At 42.4% G+C, this 12,643-nt stretch overlaps 1 protein-coding gene across 7 annotated transcripts in view; it reads right to left on the reverse strand.

The window, feature by feature from the left end:
- The window catches only part of LOC149341565 (putative sodium-dependent multivitamin transporter), a 41,497-nt gene that overhangs the window by 16,053 nt on the left and 12,801 nt on the right, over positions 1 to 12,643 (reverse strand). For 6 of the 7 annotated variants that reach the window (XM_089543653.1, XM_089543652.1, XM_089543651.1 and 3 more), the window contains 4 exons: positions 8,912 to 9,341; positions 5,799 to 5,864; positions 4,784 to 4,903; positions 2,169 to 2,323 (listed from right to left, as the gene is read on the reverse strand). In XM_089543653.1, coding sequence (XP_089399779.1) covers positions 2,169 to 2,323; positions 4,784 to 4,903; positions 5,799 to 5,864; positions 8,912 to 9,262 — 692 coding nt within the window. In that variant the 5' untranslated portion in view covers positions 9,263 to 9,341. Of the gene's footprint in view, positions 1 to 2,168; positions 2,324 to 4,783; positions 4,904 to 5,798; positions 5,865 to 8,911; positions 9,363 to 12,643 lie in introns of all 7 variants that reach the window. The other variant, XM_089543654.1, reaches the window with a different exon arrangement.

The following is a 12,643-nucleotide window of genomic DNA, read 5'->3' on the forward strand; positions in this document are numbered from 1 at the left end:
AAAATTGCAAAAGCACATGACTCTAAATGTGGTCTCAGTGTCATACTCCTTCCTTATCCCTAAATATAACCACTGCCAAGGGCAAACACCTTTCTGTAACCACGCAACCTTAGATATAGGTAAGAGGCAATGGTACTGAAAGCTATCTTAGTGAGACTGACTATCGAAATAAGTCAAATATGCTGCATAAGGTCAGCGCCTGAACACCAGAACATAACTATTTCCAAAGCTCCGAACTCAGAAACTTCTTAGGAAAACACAATGCATTAAAATGAATAGATATGACACCTTCAAAAAAAAAACAAAGGCCACCAATGCAATCACTTTCTCTTTTATAACACAAACATAAACAAGCAGTTTCTTTGCTCCATATCGATAGCAATCAATAAAAGTAAAAAAAAAAAAAAGACTAGACTCTGCATTTGGTTTTGGTTTATGGGGTTTAACGTCCCAAAGGGACTAAGGCTATAAGAGACGCCGTAGTGGAGGGCTCCAGAAATTTCGACCACCTGGGGTTTTTTAATGTGCACTGACATCGCACAGTACGCGGGCCTCTAGAATTTCTCCTCCAAAGAAATTCAACCGCCGCGGCCGGGATCGAACCCGCGTCTTTTGGGTCAGCAGCCGAGCACCATAACCACTGAGCCACCGCGGCATCCTGCAGTATGCTTTCAGTATCAAACAAATAACATGCAGATTTTCAGTACCTGTGCTTCTTCAAAAGTCAAGGAGAGCCCATTCAACTAAAGTATTTCTTAGGATAGAGAAAAATTTTTGGAGAAAAAGCTCTACTGCATGACCAAAGCAAAAGCAGATTCATCGCTGAAGCCCTGACCTTGACCTTGAATAAATAAACAAATAAATAAAGTAAATATTGCCCCAAATGGGATTCGAACCCACGGCGGCCCAAACAGATCAGTTTCACTGACCACTGCTCGAGAGCACTATGCTATCGCCTCAGCTGATCACGCCTCGTGTTAAACTGCAACACGCTCTCGCACTGTGCACTGCACATCATCGTCTTCATCAACTTCCATAAGCAGTGCGAACAGATCAGATCAGCTTTACCTCAACCAGTGCTTAACCGAGTCTAGTACCGTTGCCAGATGTGCCGATGACCCAGGAAAGCAAAACCATGGGCCAACCAGGCTAAACACATGCTTTCGTATGTTTACTCTGTTAAACTACGTTAAAACCCTACCATTTTTTTTTTCATGAATTATCAGACAACTATATGCAATTTCAGATGTAATTCAACATGCAATTACAGTCAAGCCCACTTATAACAATATTCAAGTGCCATGGAAATACCATTGTTATATCCAATAATTGTTATAACAGGGTTGTGCCGAAAAAAAGAAAAGACGACAAACTTCACCGCATTTATTGACAGTAAATACCTGGAGGGGTTCCATTATTCTAATGCCTGTAAAAGCTGGTTAATTTGAACTTCAGGGAACCGGAACAATGTTCACTGTCCACCGATGACCAAAGCACTGCCATCACTGCTCTACCGGGAGCTTCGCACACCTCCACGTCACAGGAATCAAGCCGGCTTTCCGGAAGCTATTCTTATGGGAAATTCAAGAAGCATGCAGAACTAAGGGTGTGTTGACAGCTGACAAGAGAAAAACCGCGCTAGCTGCATGTGCGCGCACTGCATTGAGTGATTGGGGGTACGCATGGCACGTGTAGCCAATACAGCAATGCAGCAGCTCTCCTGACGCGATGACGCCTGCCTCTTTTGCTTTCGTGGTGCTGCTGCGCCAGCTTAGTCCATTGGTTGGCCCCCCACGTGCGCGCTTTTGTGTTGTAAGCATGGTTTTGCTGGTGTCGTTGTAGCATTTCCTTCTTTTTTTTTTCTATAATGGTTGACACTCAATTACCAGATTTAATTGTTATAACCAATACTGTGCCTTTGCAGCATTGCTATAAGCAGTTTATTTTACCATAGAACACATGGCAAAGATGATGGTGCCATGACTGACCATTGTTATATCCAATATATTGTTATAACCAGTATTGTTATAAGTGGGCTTGACTGTAGTATGAGAAAATGTAGTTGTGCATTTCTCTCGACGGCTCCTCCCCCCCTACCTTCAATTGTAACAAAGTAAATGTTGAACAAATGTTAGGTTGTTCATAGCAAACGTAGCTAAGCCACTCACTTTAAAAATTCTACTCTCCCTCCTGCCAATGCTTCGTTCCAGACATTGTAGACACCACCCATCCTGTATGTTCCAACACCAACAACAGCAAACATGGCCAGAAACATGAGTATCGACTGGAAAAGATCTGTCCACAGAACAGCCTTCATCCCACCCTGAAAAGAAAGAATGGAAAGGGTTAAAAAAGAGAAGAAGCAACTTAAGCCACCTTCCATGAGGCACACAGGTGTACCAACGTGCTGACAAAATCTTCCAAAATCTTTACGCAATCCTCAAACACTGCACCATGCAAATAACTAGTGCTCTACACAGATATTCCTCGGGTGTTCCTCAGAGTTCTATACTGGGCCCTTTATTTGTTTTAGGTATTAATGACATCACTGCTACACCAGGAACTTCAAATATCATAGACATGTGTGCTTTCTTTTCATCATATAACTTACATCTCTAGTAACAATAACACATGAATGGCTTGATAATCTGTCAGGATGGCTCTATTCCAACCAACTTAAGTATTAATAAAACCAAATATATGACCTTTTCAGTTGTCAATAAATCAATAAAAGTAGCACACTCTTGTTCCAGTCTTGTTTCTTAGAGCATGTTTCAGTGAATAAATATTAAGGTGTTTTATTCCGAGAAAATCTTCACTGGACATACCATGTAGATTTCGTAATGAGCAAAACTTCCCAATACATCGGTATTCTAAATAAATTTTGTCCCCTTCTACCAATACCCCTGAGAAAAGGCAACTGTTTTACAACTGTCCAGTCACGTGCGCAGCACTGTTTGCTGGTGTGGGGTATGGGCTCCAAAACAAGCAGGAAAAGGAGTTCTCTTGCAAAAGAAAGGCCTATATTTCATTTAAAGCTACTAGCCTATACTACCTACTAGCAGCAAGAGTACCTTAACGACTTCTTGTGCCTACACTCACAAATTTATTTGTACCCCAGTCGGATGCGTCAGGTGAAGTGCACTTCTGGCGAGCGTCACTCTGCATGTTATTGGCAAAGAGTTGCATGGGAACTTCCAAAGGCACTCACTGCAGAAGCCACTCACCTCTAGAGTTAGGCAGGCTCAGTTCACTCAATTATTATGCCTGTGCCTGGGGAATTAAGTTACACATGCCTAAAAATAAGGATATTACACAGTTGCAAAATGCACTCCCAAAATTGACTGCTAAAAGGCGCTTTTGCAAGGCATGCTTAAGGGCCGTAGTTTCCTGTGATTCTGTGAAAAATTGCAGATTTAGGCATTTTTCAGGGAACTGAGTGTCCTTTTTTGATGCTACATTGCTTTCACAAGTATCAGTAGAAATGACAGCATTATGGAAAAATACCCTTACCTGACCGAATATAACTTGAGGGGGGAGTTTGAGAACTCAGGAGAAACTTTTAAATATATTACTATATAATAATAATGCAAACACCCCGCTCGCTAAGATATGGAAGCAGTGTATACGTCGGCATTATTTAAAAGGCAATGCTTCAGAAACATGCGCCACAATCAAGCGAAACCAAGCCTCTGATATTTTAATTCGCAGAGCCTCCACATAGCAGCAGCCATCACACCGCTACTCAGTCCTGAGCCAGTTTGTCCTTTTTTGCTTTCCCTACTCCACTCAATTGTTTCAGGAATTTCTCCTTCTCAGAGACCCACACTGTCTTTTCTATAACCATAGCCACCATCTCCTTTCCACTTGCTAGCGGCAATCAAGCCTCATAGTGAATCTCACTTTAGCTACCTCGAAAAAAAAAATCCCACTACATTCATATCTTGGTTCCGAAACGCAGAACTTTGCGGAATCTTTGTTCTCGATTCGCAGAATTTCAAATTTTCTGCCACAGAAAGTTAGGAGCCTTAGGCATGCTGACCATAAAGAACAATCCATCATTTTACTTGTTCCTGTATAGAAAGTGTCTTGACCAGTAGTATCCAGTTTTATAAGTAAACTCATGGTAGTGCTCTCATTTACAGAAAAGAAACACCTTCTAGAAGCTCTTTAGGTAGTTATAAAAAACTCATCTAGCTCAAAAACTTTAGAAAACGGTTAAATATTTTGAGCATCCATCCATTCAACCATCTGTCATAGACATCAACTCCAAATGACATTTTCTTTCCCCATCCAGCACTGCACTGCTAAAGTAGCACTTCACAAAGCAGAGTGCACTTCTTCAAAGCAACACTAAATTTGTTCACTACAATGGGGCATGAGTGCAGCATAGCACAGCAATGAGAAAAATCATAATAACAGCCTAGCACTTCCTGAACAACTCACAGTATTGAAGTCTTTGAAATAAGAACTACCTGTGTCACACAATGCTCTGAGACCAAGAACACTGATTCGGTAACACAACCGCAGCAGAGATAATGCTAGGGCATGTCCAGTATGTGCCCTTATCAATTCTTTAACACACCAGATAACACCCGCTCAGGAGCTATGCTAAGAATGCAATCTGAAGAAAAAGAAATAAAAGAAGGCATATCATGCAACAGATGCACATAGACATATTGCAAATTGCGTCAAACCATGTCTTTCGCTTGCTTGAAATCATAAAATCTGAGACAGATGTCCTCACAATGTTCAGTCTGCACGACCGTAAATGCATACTCACAATAGTGCAATAAAATGTGCAGACCAGTCCCACCGAGATAATGGAAAGCCATTTGGATATGCCAGTGACAGCACTCAGGGCCACAGCTGGGGCATAAAGCACAACAGCCATGTACAGCACCTGTGGAAGGAGAACGCACGTTTCCACAGAAGGATGTCAAGGACTGAACCCAAGTTCACGCACTTCCCATCTCTCTTTTCCAGCATTTTGGCTGCATCTCACTGCAGCCTCATGAAAGCTAACTTCAAAGCAACAAAAAAAAACAGGAGACGAGAACTGTGCGCATTTTTAACTACCTTCATGTGAAGGTGAGCAGCGACTCAACTCACTCAGCAAACTTTCTTGCAGTGCTGTTATTTATTCCCAAAATTTTGCTGTGATGTGCATTGTTCCGATTCTTTTGTGGATGCCTATTTTTGATTAATATTTGTGATTTCTGTTTATTTAAGTGCATTATTACAAAACCAATGCCTTGTACTGGCTCCCCCCCCCCCTTCCATATAATACCCTCGAATGAGGGCCTTTTTGGGGTATTTTGAATAAATAAATAAATAAAAGGACTTTTGACCTTTTATTTATCAATGCCTCTATCTTGTTTCATATATCTAGTAACACCCCTGAGCGACAAAAAAACCTGCAAAATATGCAGGTGTCTATGTTTTACTTAAGCACTGTCAGTAATTGTCCACCCCAATTACTGACAGTCAAATTTAAGAAAGAATCTTCTCAAACACATATCCACGCCGAATGTAAAGAGAATGACATATAAATAACTGAATATAAGGTCCCCACGTATCACAGATTAAGACAATGTCCGAAGCAAATCTGAAAAACCTGTGATAACAGATCTTGGTCTCAGCCATACAATTAAAAGACAAGTTACCTGGGCACACTCCTATGATGCATGTGAAATTACTATACTAAAACTTTTCACACAGGTATGAATAAATGCATTGCCTGCTGTTGTAAAAAGCTCAAACTAATCGATGGATGTATGCAATGTCAGGCATCTTACCATTTGAATAATGAACGTAGCAGACATAGCAAGACGGGTTGCTCTTCCAAACCTTCTTTCGAGGTACTGCAAGAAGAAATAAAAACCAATGCAGTGCAGGCAAGAACAGCAACAGGCTATGAAAATGCAGACAATGCCCTTCGTACTTATCCATTCACTGACTACAGATGAACACCTGCTACTCATCTTCCACTTTAGCGCTTAGCAAATGCAACACAGTAAAAAGCAACAGTTAAATATTATGTCATTATCACACGAAAGCATTAGTGGAAACTCAGGCACACAAGTGTCCAGCTATGACAGTAAGTTAAAAAAGGATCCAAAGCTAAGTACAAAATAATTTCCACATGGTGCCAACATGTCCTAGATGCATGCATTTGACAAGGTCAACACACGGGCACAAATCAGTCAGGCACTGCTTGTGTTACCTTTTTCTTTCACAAGCTATAACATTTTATGCGACAGTACAGAAGCCTCGTTGGAGCAAGAACACTGCGCACAGCGTACATGTCACAACGTGTCAGAGCGTGAAATAAAAAATAAAATTTGCTGAGAGTGGGAGTCGAACCTGTGGCAATGCAAACAGGTCAGCTTTGTTGGCCGCTACATTAGACCACTATGTCATTGCCTCAGCCTACTATCCTGCATGTTTAACTGCCAGACTACGTATTCTGCCTTGGATGTCGTGATCTTCATCAACTTTCACCCATTTCCAAATACAATGCAAAAAAAAAAAATTCGGCAGAGACATTTAAGAGCTTATGAGTGAGAATGCAAACGCACTAAAGTGCTAAGTCATGCTACAGTGCAGAATGACAATGAGTCATGACTTTCGTAAGTTATGCTTCATCATTCATGACTACACATGCTCACTTACATGCGTTGTGACCTCCTACACCAGCGTTCTGACATCATCCAAATTTCGTGCCATGGACAGCAATGGACGCCGGCTTTTGTGCTAATAGGATACATAATGCTTTCTAATTAAAAGGGCACCATTAAGTGCCATCTAACGTGCATAAAGCGAATGAAAGAGAGGGAGATATAAACCACCGCAACAGGGCCGCATGAAACAGGGAACGCTCGAGCCATTAAGTGCAGTGCACGTTGTCACATTCGGATGCATCAATTACACCGACTGTACCCATGAATTTTCTGTTATAACATCCCCTGTACTGGGGACTACAACTATGATAAATTTGGAGTGAGCCTCCATAAATGCCAATTCATGACAATTCTGATGAATACACAAAAAGGCACGTGCCTCGAAACAAGCTTGACAAATTCTCTCATTGGTGATAAAGCAGGAGCAACCCTAACCAAACTCGAATTTAGAAAGTGCAATTGTAGAACCAAGGCAGCTCTACAACGATTCTACAACTCTGGTGACGGCAGCAGTTGTTTTGGTAATGTTTCACAAGGTATGCATAGTACAGGACAGTATGCGATGCACTTCCAAACACTGTGCTCCACAAAGGGCTGAGTCACAAAGCTCGTGTATAAGCTGCCATTTCATTAAAGGGACACTGAGGAGAAATTGAAGTTGGCTTGTATCGGCAGAGTACCAGCTCCTGATTACAAAAACGCCACTCATACTGACAACAAAGCTCTTGTAACGTAGAAAAGAGCAAGAACCAAAATACAGGTATCGCCGCCACAGGCCAGACTCGCAAGTACACGCGGGATGAGGTCATAGGACAAAGCAGTGTTGCTAGAACCAATGGTTCTAGCAACTCTAGGACCCGAGAAGCCACAAATCACTGAGGCGCAGCCAATGCATGTGCAAATCTCCTTGACGTCGCCAGATGGCGCCACGTGCCCGGCAGCTACGCGCGCGCCTGAAGCATCGGGACCAATCAGCGCCTGCTGACCGGCGTTAGGGGGGCTCCCGGTATTCCGCTAGCGGTAACAAGGTACACGGTATGCTAAAGGTGTTTATTTGCGAGAACTTCATTGACGACTTCGAGAACGAGATCCATCGTAACGCTGGCAAAACGCCAGTGCAAACGTAAGCGAAGCGACTGTAGCGACGGCCGCAATAGCAGATAGATGCCTTCAACGTGCGGCCGGCGGTAGCTTTCGTTTCGGCTGCTGCTAGACAGCGCTGGCCGCTAGAAATCACGGAGTCTGCGTTACGTCATGTTTCACGTCACCTAGTCCTGTGTCGTCATAGGAGAATGCCAAGTTTGAATCAGAGCGGCGGGAAAAACTTTTTCAACTTCGAATCCAAATTTCTTAGAAATAAATGCATCTTTCGCTGCCGGCCAAGTGGCAACAAAGCCATGACATGCTGAACTATCGGATTTTGCTATAAAAAAAAAATATTACTAGTGCTCTCCTCTGTGTCCCTTTAGACTTTTCTGGTATCTGTCGGGTACTGCCTGACACATTTCAACTTCCATTTCGCATGCCATTTCTTCAGACAGCAAAGATGAGAATGGTAGATTAGCCTTTAGATTAGCTTTTTCTTTTTTCTCCCAAAGGATGGGAGCATCATACCAGTGCAGAAATATATTGTGATCACATGGTTTTGGAAGTCCTGGAACAGCCCAAAACATTACGGCACGGCTTCCAATCTGCCAATCACATTTTCAGAAAGTTGTCAAATGATTTCATTGAAAAGACAACTTCAGCAATGAGAAAAAAAAACTGCGCCTCGTTCAACAGAAAACCAAAAGCCAGCAGAAAATTCAGACAGTGACACTCGGGAGTAGTACGATAGTGCAACCTGCAGCAATGCAGACATACTGGAGAGTGCTTCGAGAAATACCACACTCTGAAGAAGTTCTGCTGAAGATACAGCAAAGCAGAAAAAATGCTTCAATAAATGTTTATAACCAAGTGAAGGCATGGCACTCCCTTTCCTTAGAGGGGCTACAAGGTCCAAAATAACACTGACCAGAGCAGTAGTCAGTGGAGAAACTACCTCTGACCAGAAAGCACTAAGTAATGGGGGTGACATACACAACATAATGTTGTGCAAACGATCTGCATAAAACTGTGCTTCCTTCTATACAATGTTTGTGGAAGACGTGAGTGAAGATTGATTGAGAGGAGAATCAATAGCACAATCAGCCAAGATCATGAGTCCTTTGAGAAGAAACACCACCAACCTCATAGACACTGACGACTTGAAGCTTGTAGAACACTGGCAGGAAGACATATGCAGCGATGGGTGTGCCAAAGATGTAAGCAATGTTGATGATGACGAACTGCGTGCCATAGAAGTAATTCTCAGAGGGCACGCCCAGCAGCGTGACGGCAGACATGAAGCTCGCCATAAGCGAGAATGCCACTGGCACCACTGACATGTTTCTGTTGGCCACTAAGTATTCACGTGCTGTCCGCTGCCGGTCTCCCGTGAAGCGATAGTAGATGCCAATGAGGGACGACACCAGAAGCATCACTGTGAACACTGCATAGTCTGCCGCACCAAATGTGGCTCTCTGCACTTCGTCCGCCATGCTGACAGCTTCTGGTAGGTTTGATAATGAAGGGTGTCACCACTGCCTCAGCTCCGGCTTGTAGTGGCTGCCAGACCCCCTGCAATAAATGCCGGAGGGGCTAAGTGAGGTCAATTGTGTCTGGCAGCCTCAGTGACAACCTTCAGAATAGCACTGAAGAGAGAAGGCACCATATGCCAGGTCATAAAGTAGAAATCAACAAAAGGTCACCACAGAGAGTCCATTCAACAAAACATAGCAAACACTGCTCCACAAGGAAGAGTAAGAAAAGTGACAACACAGTATAACCAGCAGATGTTTTATGAATATCATGTTTGATCCAGCGTTTTCATTCAATTATCAACAATTTTCTTTGCCCCTAGATGACATGTTGCCAGGCAGGCACATTCATAGAAGAATCCAAGGTAATTCAACAGTGGAATAACTTTAATCTTATTCTGAAATGATTAAAGCACTCATCTTTCACTGAGTGCACTAAAAGTGAGCCCAATTTGATTACTGAAAAGTCAAACGATATGTCAACATTCTATGAAATATGCCTACAGAGAAACTAATACTTTGACATGCTGTCTAACAAGCTACTCATTTCAAATTCCCCGACTTTTCCACGTTTTCCCTGCTTATTTCAGCCAAAATTCCCTGTCAACTGAAGATGCAGAAAGACACAGTGGCCGATGATAACAGACAGTATAAGTGATCTATTCACAGCAAAAATATTATTTACTGAAACTGCAAAAGCTGCAGTGACAACAAATTGGCTTTTCCCAATTGAGAGAGCTGATTTCCTCCTGAGGGAAGTCCAGCTTCAAACTGTGACTTACGAAGCAATCACTGCTTCTTCTATTCCAGCTCTTTATTTTGGGTGACTTCCCAGCAACCCAGCAAATATGAGTGTATTCGTGTGACTACACTCATCACTTGGGAACAAGAGAGGCATGAGGAGGGAAGAGTGAAGAACGCACCGTCACGGCAGCAGCAAGAAGGCGGGGAGAGGGTCTTAAGGAAAGAAGTACATAAGCAGTAGCTGTTGTCACAGAGATGGCGAGGATGCATAGAAAACGGGCCTGGTCAGGTGGCTGCATTATCTTGAGACACCCAGGATATTAGGGTGACTAGGCTAACAAACTGAAAAGAAAAGCAGCAAATGCTCCATGACGAAAATTATGATAGCAACAAGGACTGTGCTTGGCCTTGCACGGCCATGTTGGCCTCTCTGCGGACAGGAGGCAGGTCACCGCTGCATCGCTCGTAGCATGTACACCTAGCCAAGACTTTAACTGGCTCGAGTGCTGCATCCTTAAATCCATCTTTAAATGGCTTCTCTCAGCTAAATAGCTCGCATATTCATGCTATAATTTGACGTGCGAGATAGCACTTGGCAGTCCTTTTCTGTTCAGTTAACGTCTGAGTGGAGTACTTTCCTGATTAGATCAAAATCATTAGAAATCATCATTATCTCCAGCTGCAACAGCCAAAAGAAGCAAGATACACAGCAATGGTTCTGGAGGCACAATCGTGCTTACTCTGAGGAAACAACTTGTCTACCAAGGAAGGAGTGATAGTTTACCCAGAGGAGGAAGCGAGATCACAAATGGCAGCTGCCAATGGAAATAGGCAGAAAAAGTAGGCCAAGCAACTGCAGTGAGTCATGAAGCAACGCTAACCATAATCAACTCATGCACACAAGCAAAAAATTAAATAAAGGACAATCACCGTTGCAGACACTGCAGAGGGGATTGCAAGCCTTTCATGGTGATGATGAATAGTTACCAGTGAAGAAGGGATGACAGAAGAGACAACCATGGAGTTGATAAGAGGGAAATTTTGCCTACTGACAAATTTGTCAATATGAGTCACCTTCAGAGAACTGCTGCTGCAGGCAATTCTGCAAGCAGTGCCCATCACCGTCAACACATTTTGCAATTTCAACAAAAGGTTTTCAGGCACCCTTAACAAAAATAACAAAACAAAAAGAAAAAAAAAACCAGGGGTCATGCACTTTTAATGTGACAACCGGAAAGAAAAGGCAGCTTTTTAGGTTATATGAAAGAGAGAGAGAAAACGAACAAATTTTTCCCCACCTTCCCCATCCTGTATAAAAGTAGCATCCCTCTCTACTAAGCTGTTTTAAGATATAACCAGCTACACACCAATTACAGAGGGCAAAGGCACCTTTGACATGACATTAGCAAACTGCATTCAATCTCAATCAAGGTGGCTTTAGATTATGCAGAAGCTAATGACATCCCACATATTCACGCAAAGAAATGCGAAATGACCTCAGAGCAAAGAAGACGTTCAATAGACATCCCATACAATAATAAAAAATGCCTAAAAGTGATCTCTCAGAAAAAAACTGCAATAGCCTCAAAGGAAGATAATAACAATAATGGTGCACTTTAAAACCTATAACAGGCAACTTAGGTAATTGAGCATTCTTTACAGGCATTCAAGAATGGATGGTGATGTCCAATATTAGTATCTGTAAGCAATACACGGTAACATTCCCTCTTTCCTTCTATAGTGACATTCGGCAAAATCATGCCGCTGTCATGAGTATCGATGCCCACGCATGCAACTCCGACCCCCCATAACAGCCCCCCCACAATCACCAGTCGTCGTCAGCGTCAATATTTTTACATGCCATCCCATGACCACCTCTCCACCCCATGCAATCAGCAGAGAGCCATTACGAGCCCCGCAGTCCTTTTCAGAAATTTATCATGCATCCCATGGCAATATAGGAACAGCCACATTATTCATTTATTTATTTACTTATTTTTATACCCTCCAGAATTATGGCATTACTGAGTAAAGTGAGGAAACAAATAAAAAATAAATTTAAAAGTGGCAAAGCTACACAGCTATAAGCTGTATTAGAAAACGAAAAAAAAAAAAGTGATGTGTGAGACAGAATACCAAATTCTAAAATTACAAGGAAATAATGCACATGACGTAAGCAAGAAAAGCTACAAAAATTAGCCACACGAATTCTATTTATTCCCCTTATGCCCATTCCTTTGAGTACCTGCATTCTTTCTTTGTTCATGCAGCAGTCAACTGGAAGCCTGCCAGTGCTACACTACACAGAAGCAAAGCAAAAAAAAAAGGAATAGTAAATTAATGTGGTATAATGATGTTCCGGGTATAATACTCCCCATGGTAAGGGTACTTGATGTGTATGATAGGCAAATAAAAAAATTATCTTACATGTCTTTGTACAACTGCATGTAACAAGGGCTGAAGACCCCAGCATGTGCACAAAGAGCAACGTGGCAAATCATGCTTGTACTGTCACGTACAACGTACAGCATTAAAATGCAACAGCCGTGACAAGGCCACTGCAATTTGTCCTCTGGATGCACCTCAGCAATCCAACAA

The sequence above is a fragment of the Amblyomma mixtum genome, chromosome 5 (genome assembly GCF_055824585.1).
Source record: "Amblyomma mixtum isolate Tamu chromosome 5, ASM5582458v1, whole genome shotgun sequence".
NCBI lineage: Eukaryota > Metazoa > Arthropoda > Arachnida > Ixodida > Ixodidae > Amblyomma > Amblyomma mixtum.